Below are 12,953 nucleotides of genomic sequence, written 5' to 3'. Positions count from 1 at the left end.
ATAGGCGGACTGGCTTATAGGTGAGTATATACGGTATACAATGTTACAAATTTCTAATATATTTTTTTCCAGATTAATTCAACCATGCTGTTGTTGAAAGAAGCTGTCTGATAGAATATACTCAGCCATGGAGCAATTTTTACGAGAAACGAGAAAATATTTGGTAAGAGCATAATGGTTTATTATATTTTGATTAGATATAATGCATTCCCATGTGCATGTGTTCTGATAACAGTTATGTAATATTACTTGAACTTGGCTTCAGTTCAATGCAGCCAGAAGTCTTAGGGAAAATTCTTAGTTAAAGCCTGTGGAAGAATTCAAGAAAAAGTGATGTGCTAGATAATTCTTACAAAAAACCTTGTATTTTTATGTATTTGATGTTTTTCTTGTAATATATGACTCGATCTTTAAAAAAAATTGAAATTAAAAGGTTCTTTGCAGTTTGAATTTTCCACTACTTCCAAGCAGGGAGATTTGATCACCTTAAACTTTCATGATAAATTTAATTACAATATCTGGATAATGAATCAGTATTTAATAAATTTAAAGTATTTTTAATTCTGATAAAATAATTCAATGTCTACCTTAAATTCTTGCTTTCTTGCTCAGCAATGGAAGTTTCAATAATATAAGCATTATATACATTGTTTTTCATCTATCAAACATTTAAGTATAATTTAATTTTGTTTGTATTCTAGCCTCTGATTGGTTAATATCCAAAAAGGAACACAAATTATTTCTGTATAACCTAGTTTGGTATGGGGACCCCCCCCCCCCCCCCCCCCCGACAACCAGCTGAATCATCTGTATCCTATTTCCAGTCCTCGGGATTCATGAAAAATTCCAGATTTAATAAATGTACCTTTAACTTCAAACAATAATTCGATCTTACCACATGTAAAGAAAAAAAAAAAAAAAAAACAAGGCTGCTAGGCCTATGTATAAGTTTTTACTTCCCCTTGCTTCCCATCACTTCCGTTACTACGGTTGTATTATTGAGCGGCAAATTTGAACTAATATAAAAGCGACGAAATTTTACACCCATAGTTATTTAATGATTTGAAAATTAAATTATAAGGAATGACTCTAATTCTTGGCCAAATTATTCGAGTATAACCTGGTTTGGGTCAGTTTACACTGTTTTATAATCCGCTTCGCGGATTATAAAGCGTAAACTGACCCAAACCAGGTTATACTCGAATAATTTGGCCAAGAATTAGAGTCATTCCTAAAATAACGTTGACAGTTATGGTAAGACTTGCAATGTAAGTCGTTGTCAATTCTACTTTGGAGTTGACAGTCATATAGTTGACTTTAAAAAAGTCATTAATGGACTGGCTGAGCCATAAGAAGTGAATTCAGCATATAGCATTTTGTTTACTACAGTAAACTGCTGTTTCTTTCTACATGTTGACATATTGTAAAAGTTAATCATAGTTTTATTATTAAGCTTTGATCATCTAAGTTTATTCCTTCTGAGCCAAGTTGCATATCATGTTCATTGACTAAAAGAAATAATTTATATTAGTGTATTAGCAATATATCACAATTCTCCCCCCAAAAATCAGGATATTAAATATATGATATTTCCACACACAATTTTTACTATGATTTTAAATAAATAAATTTCCATAATTTTTCATTCAAATAACAAAGTTTTTTACACTTCAATTCAAAAGTTTGAACAAATAAATGAATTTTTCCAGATTTTATAATCATATGCCAAATACAGGTATTTTAGTTTCCTTATCACAATGCGTATCACACGATAAAACACCATGATATACTGGTATACTGATAAAATCACACATCCCTAGTTTACATGTGTGCTTGGTCTACAAATTAGAGAAACAAAATACTACTGTGAGCTCATATTACAAAAAATTAATACATGTAAATTGTAACAGGAAAGAAATCCAACAAAGACCCTGCATTACTAGTCAGGTGCTCTAACTATTGAACTATTCAGGCTGATATCCACTTTCCATATAGCCAAAACCAGTACAGTCATGACTATTTCAGAGCTGTTTACCAATAAGGAAATTTCATATTCCCGATTTTAGTTTCAAAATACAAGTGAAGGATTTACCTCTGGAAATTATGCTTCCAACTTATGCTTTAGCTTATGCACAAAAAAGGCCTCAAAGATACCGATTAATGCTCGGATTGTCATAAATTTATGTATCACTATGATACATGTTGACAAAACAGAAGATAATGTATCAATCAAACATCAAGTTGTATTTTGGCTGACTTGTTTCATACCAGTTGTTAGACCTTTGTTTTTTATACTGAATTTGCCTACAGAATGTTCCTTCTACCTGCTCAATACATAGGACTCACGGCGGGTGTGACAGATCAACAGGGGATGCTTGCTCCTCCTTGGCACCTGATCCCACCTCTGGAATTTCCAGGGGTTCGAGTTTTATGCTCTCTTCACAGATCTTTATTCAGGGCTCGAAATAATTGATGGCCCGCTGGTCTGGGACCAGTGAATTTTCAATCTGGGCTAGTACATTGCAGAGGGCATGTGCCCTTTGGGTTAGCATTTTTTAATGCATAATAAAATTCATTCACATTCGGGCTAGTTAACTTGACAGGGTTGTGTGTCCCAACTTCTGCCGTTTCTTGTTTTGTTAAATTGTGCTTCTTAGTATCACAATATAAAAAAAAATATTACTATAATTATTATTATGGTTTTGGGCCAGTCTTTTTATAATCTACTGGCCTAGTGGGACAGTGAAAGTACTCAGCTGACCAGTTAAAATTTAAGGCAATAGCCCGAGTGACTAGTAAACAAAAATAATTATTTCTAGCCCTGGTATTTAATATAGATTTTTTGAGATTGATCACTGTTTGTTATCATCACCTTTTACATATATATATACTATACTAATTTGAAATTTCTAATTGTTATCAAGGAAACATAGGAATAGTAAATAAGTACATGAGATTACTGACAAAAAGCTCAAATTACAGAATGATAGAAAAAAATTACATGACTGAAAACTGCAGAAAGGGGTAAACACCTTTGGTATATATACTACCATGTATTGTTCTACATACACTGTTGTACTTATTGTATGGTCCTTAAAACTGGCTGTCAGATTCAGAAGTAATAATGGTCAATGTCAAATAAAAAGATGATAAAAATAGGATAAGTATTGTCCAGATGGAGTGCTGCATGCTCAGATGTTATTCTCTTTATAGCATAATTTCAAGCAACAATAAGACCTTGATTTAGATAGCTTTTAATTAATTCTGTAGTAGTTATGTCAGAGACAGGTCTCCGAGCCTTATAATAGATATAATTATTGTATTGTCTTATATTACACAGTATACAGTATTAATGATGTTTTGTTAACATTGACGTTCAACATGTTCAAGGATAACATTTTTGGAAAAGCATTCTACAGTCTACAGTCCCCTCTGTCCAAGCTGACACCTGTGTAAACCGACACCTCTTATAATCCAACATATTAATATGAATTCTGACCTGATTTTTTTTAATTGCCAAACTACATTCTTATAATATTCATTGATTAAAATACTCTGTCTATTCTGAATTTAGAGAAGGTCATGTCCGTAAATGTGATGAGTAGTAATTTTACTTTTAGGTGCAAAAAATAAGATTAAATGTTTAGAGATACAGGCATGAGGATGGCCCAGACTATTTAGGCTGTGTTAGGGTAATTAAAGAATGAAGCAATGTCTAGTGTGGTAAAAAATAACCAGCTTTTAATTAGTAAAGCCATGGGAGCTATTGTTTATAGAACAAGGAGCCCTGTATTGAGTTAAGGTCAAGTTAGAGTCATGATAGTTTGATGAGGATTTGATACAAATGTATGTAGAGTTGGAGTTAGTTAATTATAATTGGAGTTAATGAGTTGGTCGGTTGGAACTAGATTGAAAATCTCAGAAGTTGGGAGTGCTTTACTCTGAGCGCAGTCTCCGTTTACAGTGCTTTTCGAGAGGTGAAAATTTTCAATGTTACCCTCAACTACTGTACATGCAGTATTTATTATATTATACTGAATATTTTATACAAATACATATTACAGTGAACCTTGCGTGCATAAATTCTGCGCAGTCAATATTTTTTTGAATATCACCTGTCATCAAGCAATGTCGACTGTTGCTATGCTGGAGGGCGTGCCTTCATTATTCAGCGGGTAAAAGTGTTTTTTAACAATGTTTCTAGACGAATCAGATTTTACTAATTTACACAAAAGTATAATATTACGGATTATTAAATGCGTCTAATCTAATCAGATTTTAGTATTTAAGAGAGAATGTCACGAATCATCAAGCTTCAGATGGAAACTTTAAATTTTAACCTCCTGTTTTCTTTTATTGGTTGTAAAAAGTGTTCATAGTACACAACTTTTACATATATGAAAATGATGTTTGACCAACAAAACTATTATTTTTTCCCCTTATTATGTGTTACCATGGAAACCACGGTAAATTAGGAAAACAAGCTTCAATTTTCACTTTTTTGGAAGAATATTTCTACAAAAAGAATACTGATATTACCTACAACAGACTTTATGCTAATTATTAAAGATATGTAGTATACAAAAAAGTTTCAAAGCAAATCTAGTAAATACCTAGGCATCTGTTGCCATGGCAACACGAATATTGTACAGTTTTACAGGTTGAAAAATTGAAAATTACCTCTCAAGTTTAAACTTATATATATAAAATCTACAATAAGCTGAGCATTAAAATGAATTTGATTCTTGCACAATACAGGTTGATCTTCAAGAATGACATATAAAATTGAGAAGCATTTTTATTGTTTTTGTGGAAAAAACGGTTAAATTTTGTGTTTTTACTCTTAAAAAATGTTAAAAATACACAGCAAATTTTAAGGAAAACTTTAATTTCTTCCAAATTGATAATTGTTAATGTATATTTGCTATTATACTCTTGCATTATCAATAAATATAGTGATATTATGAGATCAAATCCTGTAATGTGCCCATAGCAACCAATTTTACTGCATAGCAACCAAGGCATTTTCAAGAGATCGTGACAAAAAATAAAGGAGAACATGTGTTACTTATAAAAAATTAGATTAACACTTAAAACATGAAAGTATAATAAAAAAGAAATACTGCATGTAGTTGAGGGTAACATTAAAAATTTTCACCCCTTGAAAGCCATTTTCAACCGAAGCACAGCCAAGGTTGACAATGCAAGGTTTTCAAGGGGTGAAAATTTTCAATGTTACTCCCAACTACATGCAGTATTTATTATACTGTGCTGAATGTTTTTTACAAAAACAAATAAAGGTGAAGAGTGTGCATAGATTTGGTGCAGTCAATATTTTTTTTTTGAATATCACCCTTCGTCAAGCAATCTTGACTGTTGCTAAGTTCTATCACACTTCAGGACTTGGGTTTCAGAGGGAATCTGTTACAATGTTTTTAAACAAAATTTAATGTTTCTTGAGGAAAAAAAAATTCCACGTAATTTACATCTTTCATTTGTTCTGTGCCTCCTCGATATATATATATTATGTAAATAATTGTTGCCCTCGTGGTGCAGTGGTTAGAGCGTTCGCTCTTGAGTCGTTGAGTAAGGAGTTGATCCTTACATCGGGGGTTTGAATCCCACTGTGGGATGTGGAGACCGATCCTTCAGATGAGACTGTATAAACTGAGGTCCTGTGTCGCTGTAGGTGCTGGCACGAGAAAGATCCCTCACTGCTCAATGGCCCTGAGTGCCGAGTATAGGTCAAAATTTGTAGCTCTCCACCGGCAAGTGATGGCGTCTCCATATGAGTGAAAAATTCTCGAGAGGGACATTAAACAATTATAATGTAAATAATTCATTGAGTTCTCATTTGATCATGTTGATTGGAGATTACACTAATTTATAAGGATTAATTATCAAAGTATTTATACCAGCAATTGGATATGCATAATTTAAATCAGAATTTTAAAAAAATGATCTGTCATCATATTGATTCTTTTTATACCCCCCCCCCCCCCCCCCCAGCCCCTGTCCCTGTCCAAAAAAAAGGGGGGAAAAGACTGAGAAGAAAATCTGTTTGAAGCAAACTTTGTTAAAGTGTGCTTGATCTCTATTTCACATTACTTCATATGATATTAAGATTGACAGGGGGAAAAAAAATCTTTTTTTAAAATGATTGGACTGATAGGGGTAATATTAGAATTAATGTTTTTAAACCAATACAGAAGATAAAGAAGATTAGAGGTTTGACATATTTGTTTTTTTATTTTCATTTTTACATTTTACGTCAGCATGAAAAAAAGGAAACTGTGTTATCTGCCCACCTGTATAATCTGATATTTCTCACAGCCAGTCAAATTACGAGTTTCACTGTATTATATTTGGCATTGCTATTGTGTAATGCAATTTGATCCAGTGTTGAAAACATGTCTAAAGCCTTGCTAGCCTTGCTTTCCATATTATCATTTTCCCACTTATTTAATGTTCATGTAAAAAAAAAATCAGCTTCATTTTTTATGTGCCAGTCAGTGAGATCGATTCATGCGGTGACATAATATGACATTTGTCTGTTTGTTAACTTTGTGTTTATATTAAAGAAATTTCATGGCTAAAGGATTATATTCTGACAAGTCCTAAATATCAGTCATTCTTTATATAAGTAAGCATACACATATCGAGTTCTCTTGTTTATTTTTTAGGATAAAGAAACATACAAAGACAGTAAAATACATGTTGTCATTGGCAACGAAGCATGCGACCTTGACTCAGCTGTTTCAGCCTTGACCTACAGTTATTTTTTACACAAGGTAATTATCTCAACTACAGAGCTGGTCAGAGTTAAATTTATTTTGGTATGAGACAGGTACACTAAGCATATTAAGTTTTAATTCTTTGACAATTTGCATTTTAAACTATTCTGAGGGACATTGTTAACTTAAAAACAGTGTGCAGTACTTGTAGATAAATATTCTTGTTTGATTTTCATTTTAAGAAAGCAAAAAAAAAAAAAAAATAGTTCAAAAGCTTGCCTGAATTCCAGATTTTATTTTAATTAATTCTGTAAAGAGTTGAAAAACAAAAAAACAAACAAAACAAATTTAAAGTTTAATTGTGTAATGCAAGAGTTACTGTTCTTTACAAGAATGATCTTAGGATCCTCTTTTTTTCACATTACGCATGTCTAGTTTTTTTTTTTCTCAGGCATCATCTTCCAGTCAACCCCTTTGTCTTCCTGTGCTAAATACTCAGAAATCTAAGTTCCACCTCAAAACAGACACAAAATTTCTCCTTAGCCACACAGGGATAAACCCAGATTACTTGACCTTCAGGGATGACCTTGACCTTCATGACCTCCATCAACAAGGCAGATTAATCTTGACCTTGGTTGACCACAATGTTTTGGTCGGTCATGACTCGTCGTTGGAGGACAGTGTTGTCATGGTGATTGATCATCGTCCATTGGAAAGGAAACCATGTGATAGGTTTGTATGGGGTATCCCGGTACATTCATTTATAATAAGATTCTTACGTTTGTAAGTGATGTAATTATATATCCGGGGCTCTAAGCTAATTCAAAAACTATGCAGCCTTAACTTTCTTAGTTTCACGTCCCCAAAAGAGGAAGTATGAAATGATTTGGCTACAAAAATTAAGGGGGAAGGATGGAACAGTATGAAATAATTTTAAAAGATAAAAAAAGAAAAATGAAATTAAATACAAACACAAAATACTGCTTTTTTCCTTGTGAATTTCCAGAATTTTTTTTAATTTAAATTAAGAACAGATTTTCTTGGAACATTAAAATGATGCAGAATGAATTTAAACAATTTCTAATGATAGACAGGCCATGCAGTTTCTGATGGGTAGGCATATGATAGAAGTGTTAAATGATTCGGGTTAAATTAACAGAAATAAATTACTGAGAAATTCTAAGGTCTGGAGAGAAACCTTATCTTGTGTTTTTTTCAAGCTGCATGGGTACAGAAAATTGACCAATTAAGATCAAACAGAAGTCGTAAATAGACCAATTAAATTGCTTACAGATGTTTATTTTTAGATGGGAGATTGAATTGTTGCTATTTTTGTTAGCAAAATATTCAGATTTCTATTTATATCTGATTTATTGCATTATTGCAGCAAAACATTTGTCTTTAAGTCAGAAAACTAATTTTATCTTTTGTCATGTTTGTCCCTCTATGAACAAAGTTGCTTATCTTTCAAATCTTACACATTGTAATATATTTTTCTGTTCATCAATAAAAGTGCATGGATCTTTTGAATAAAATATTTGAAAACACATTAAGTTACAATTATGCAGAAAAAAAAATGCTTACAAATTAATTTAGTGTGTGTGTCTGTACATGCAGTAAAACATTATTATAGAGAACATGCTTATAATGAATTGATGCTTACAGCCAAGTGATTTTCATTCCTCATGACTTTAAAATATATTGTAAACTTAATGGATATAACTATATAACTATATAATTATGGTTGTAATGAAGCAAAATCATCCATCCCAAGCACTTCGTTATAAGCACATTTTACTGTATTTGAACTGATCATGTTTTATTTGATGTGGGATTAACCCATTCAATGTTTCAATTTGATTTCATCCCTGTGTGATTTAATATTTCTCTCACTTTTGCTAACTTCAATGCATTCTAAAAGTGTATATTGGAGTCACTTCAGTTTGGCTGAACATGATCTCTGACTGATTTGCTTTTATTTAAATCACCAGCAATTTTTTATATTGTTTTATATTGATTTCATTAAAGTTTTGATAATTAGTGATAGTAATTTTATTTCTAGCTGGTGATTTAATAGTTTTAAACCAAGAGAGTTTAATGTTCTCTTGTATTCTGTACAAATAAATCCTCAATAGTTTATCTTTAGCAGTGGCATGGAAACCCAGTTAAAAATATTTGTTTCTGTGTATCTTCTTCAGTTTAACTATAGACAGTTAATTATTTGCTTTGCACACAATTTGTGTTCATGTATAACCCAGATTTTTTACTGGTAAAAAGAAAAGGTTTTAGATGGTCATTTAAATTTAAGAGTAAAATTTAGGGCAGTCAAACATCAGATCTAAAAAAATTAATTAGGAAAAAAAAACTTGAAAAAGAAGTAATTTTTTGCTTACTTCTTATGGCAGTTCTAGCAGATGCAAAATATCTTACTAATTAAATATTATCAAAACAACAATTGCACGCAGAAGAAATTTCAAAAAAATAATCTTTCCATTAGGCATAAGCTACAAACTGTACTTCTGACAGAAGTAGACTTATTTCACTCAGAAATTGATTTTTGGCTTTAAAAGGAAAAAAAAAATGACACGGCATCACTTTCGCTATCTGGTATAGAAAGTGACGAAAAGGAAACGACCTGTCACAAATCAATGCGTTGTCTTTACTGAAACCAAGGACACCAGATTCTGTGGCGCTTAATTAAGAATGAGAGAAGTCTTTCCTGAGAAATGAAAGCGCAAGTTTCATCTTCAGGTCAGCTGGTTAACACATCAAGTCATATTGCTTTTTGTCACCAAGAATAAAATTATGTTGTATAGGCCTGGAAGAAAAAAAAATATCCATGGAAACCAATGTAGAATCAGTGGACTCTGTATGTGTATATACAGCAGGTTTTTATGTAAATGGTAATTTATTCGGTGCTTGTAGGTTGCTAGTTATGCATATAAGGTTCAAGTTTATGTCGTGAAAATATTGACTTATCTTTATAAAACCAGCCACAAGTGTTACAATGTTTAGATGCTAGTGTTGCAAAAATAAGGAATTAAAAGAGTTTAGAATAAAAGAAAATTAAAAAAATAAATTGAAAGATATTTAGAGAGGAAAAAAAACCCCACTCCCTATTGTAAAATTGAGAAGGTGCTTATTAGGGTTATATCCCTTTTTACCAGGTATAATTTCTGTTCTCTTTTACAGGAGAGTTCTGACAAGTGATGTATTTGAAAATGGCTTGAAAAATTTGAAAATGGCCTTTTAATGACTGTATTTTATTCGTTGAACTTCTAAGTAAAATATTTTGTATCCATCTTGTGATATTGCGTTTGGCAGTTTTTGAGTTCTTGCCACATTAAAGGTGCATGGACTTGATTTACTTACACTTTTAACACCATTTACACCTTCCTTAATCAAGTGCAGGGGTGTAGACATTTGGTGTACATCCGATGGATTTGATTTAATTCTGGTTATAATTTCAAATTTACATTCCCAGTGATTGTTTTCTCTACCATTTGTGCACTGTCAATTAAGAACATTATGAACAGGGGTTTATTTATATCTGCATTTTCTCTCTTTTTTGGGTGATCAAGTTTACATATAAATATAAAGATATTAAGTTTCCAGTGGTCAGTGTATGTATGTAGTGAGAATATAAGAATTATTCACCCAAAAATTACTTCTACTCTTTTAAAACCATAGCAAATGTAACAAATCTCAAATTATTTCTGCTCAGTGAAGATTCCTGATGATGTTCAAACATTTGCTGAATGTAGAAATAGATCCAAATCACAATTCTGTAGTATTCTATATAAGATGACCACTGATCCCTTGCTAAATTGTCTGTTTAGCAATAAGGTGAGGGAGTACCTTAATTGTTGCCCTTTCCATTGCATTATTCCTATTGCTTCCTTGGATTATATGTATTGCCCTTGCATTCTTGCAATGACTCCTCTTTACTCTAGTTATGTTGCTCCAAGGTTTCAAAGGGACAGGGCAAATATTCCTAACAGAGTCTTATACATTATCCCTACCTAAATCTGGTTAGTACTCACTTTGAGTGTTTTCTTTTTTATTGTAGGGTGAAGATAATCCAGGACCTTGTGGGTTCCTGCAGTTCTTTAGTAGCCAGAATTCTACTGGACAGTCCAGAATTTACAATATGCCCACAAGTTGCCACATTGTTACTAGGTATAAAATTTAAATTTGTCAGTCAGTTACCATGTAAATTGACACTATTTCTAGAGGTAAGCTAGATTAACTCTGACACTAAGTGAATTTACTAATTGTCATGCTAAGGTTGCAATTTACCGGTAAACTATTAGTGCCTATATTTTGCTGCAATTGCATATTGCTTACTCTGATATTAAAATAAAGTTGTTAAATGTCACTGTGTTACCAAAGTAAATGTATCACATTGCCACAATGTTAACCTTAGGTTAAATTTGCAGTATGCGACTGTTTTGATAAAAGGTACCTCTCAGTTTGCTTAAATTCTATTTCCAGTGGAGTACATGGTAACTGGCTAACTTACAAATTGTCTCTATGTTTTTATGTGCACATAGACTCTAAAATGGGCTTATTTTAAATGTGGCATGATATTAGATTGTCCAGAGAAATGACAATTAATAGAAAAAAATACAGTGAAACTAATTTTATGTCAGAATAGACAGTGTGTCGGATTACACAGTAAAAAGATCATGGAAAATAGTAAAATAGGAAGTCAGTGAAAATGAAGATCAGAATTCACAGAGAAACAGATTGCACAAGTGCTGGATTAGACAGTTTTCACCATAGTTCACAACTTTGAAATGTTATATCTTGGGTTTCATTTGTCTGAATGCTGATATAACTTGCCCTGGTTAATCTGAGAGCTTTTTATGTTTATAAATCCCCATATGAGGCACAGCATTATCAATCTCTTTGATTTCATGCAATTAGTGATGAAGTAGCTATTGATAAAGAAAGCTTCTAATGGATGATTCAGTTCCATTTTATTAAGGTCTTCCGCTCCAGGCGGAAGACCTTCTACTGATTCTGATGGTTAAGATTATTCTTATTATTCTTTTTTTTTATGCCCCGCCATGAATATGGCCGGGGCATATAGTGTTTGTCATGTCCGTCTTCCGTCCTTCCGTCCTTCCGTCCTTCTGTCCTTCCGTCTGTCCTTCCGTCACACTTTGCGTTTAGCTCTGTTCAAAGCTCAGTTTCAAAGAAACTATCCAAGATATTTTTATCAAACTTCATATGCTGATAGATATTGATGAGGGCTATGCAACTGCATCAACATTTTTTGACCTTGACCTTTCCTTTGACCTTGACCTCACTTTTCTTAAATTAGTGTTTAGCTCAGTTTTAAAGATACCATTCAAGATAGTGTAATCAAACTTCATATATACATACTGATGTAAGCTATTCAATTGCATCAACATTTTTTTGACCTTGACCTTTATTTTGACCTTGACCTCACTTTTCTTAAATTAATGTTTAGCTCTGTTTTAATGAGACCATTCAAGATATTTTTAACAAACTTCATATGCTGATACATACTGATGAGAGCTATTCAACTGCATCAACATTTTTTGACCTTGACCTTTCCTTTGACCTTGACCTCACTTTTCTTAAATTAGTGTCAAACTTCATATGCTGATACATACTGATGAGAGCTATTCAACTGCATCAATATTTTTTGACCTTGACCTTTCCTTTGACCTTGACCTCATTTTTCTTAAATTAGTGTTTAGCTCAGTTTTAAAGAAACCATTCATAATATTTTCATCAAACTTCATATGCTAATACATACTGATGTAACCTTTTCAACTGCATCAACATTTTTTGACCTTGACCTTTCCTTTGACCTTGACCTCACTTTTCTTAAATTAGTGTCAAACTTCATATGCTGATACATACTGATGAGAGCTATTCAACTGCATAATTTTTTTTACCTTGACCTTTCCTTTGACCTTGACCTCACTTTTCTTAAATTAGTGTTTAGCTCAGTTTTAAAGAAACCATTCATAATATTTTCATCAAACTTCATATGCTAATACATACTGATGTAACCTTTTCAACTACATCAACATTTTTTGATCTTGACCTTTCCTTTGATCTTGACCTCACTTTTCTTAAATTAGTTTCTGAATCAAACGTCATATGCTGATACATACTGATGTAAGCTATTCAACTGCAGCAATATTTTTTGACCTTGACCTTTCCTTTGACCTTGACCTC

General features: G+C 32.3%; 1 protein-coding gene across 2 annotated transcripts in view; it reads left to right on the top strand.

Moving 5' to 3' along the window:
• The window catches only part of LOC133189157 (uncharacterized), a 58,087-nt gene that overhangs the window by 3,148 nt on the left and 41,986 nt on the right, over window positions 1-12,953 (top strand). For both annotated transcript variants that reach the window (XM_061324566.1, XM_061324564.1), the window contains exons 2-5: window positions 73-163; window positions 6,684-6,791; window positions 7,186-7,466; window positions 10,804-10,913. In XM_061324566.1, coding sequence (XP_061180550.1) covers window positions 128-163; window positions 6,684-6,791; window positions 7,186-7,466; window positions 10,804-10,913 — 535 coding nt within the window. In that variant the 5' untranslated portion in view covers window positions 73-127. The remainder of the gene's footprint in view (window positions 1-72; window positions 164-6,683; window positions 6,792-7,185; window positions 7,467-10,803; window positions 10,914-12,953) is intronic.

Source organism: Saccostrea echinata, unplaced genomic scaffold (assembly GCF_033153115.1).
Source record: "Saccostrea echinata isolate AGI-Se365-2 ecotype Australia unplaced genomic scaffold, CSIRO_AGI_Sech_v1 ptg000017l, whole genome shotgun sequence".
NCBI classification, from domain to species: domain Eukaryota; kingdom Metazoa; phylum Mollusca; class Bivalvia; order Ostreida; family Ostreidae; genus Saccostrea; species Saccostrea echinata.
Note: the sequence above shows the minus strand (reverse complement) of the source record. Positions and strands in the feature narration are given on the sequence as shown.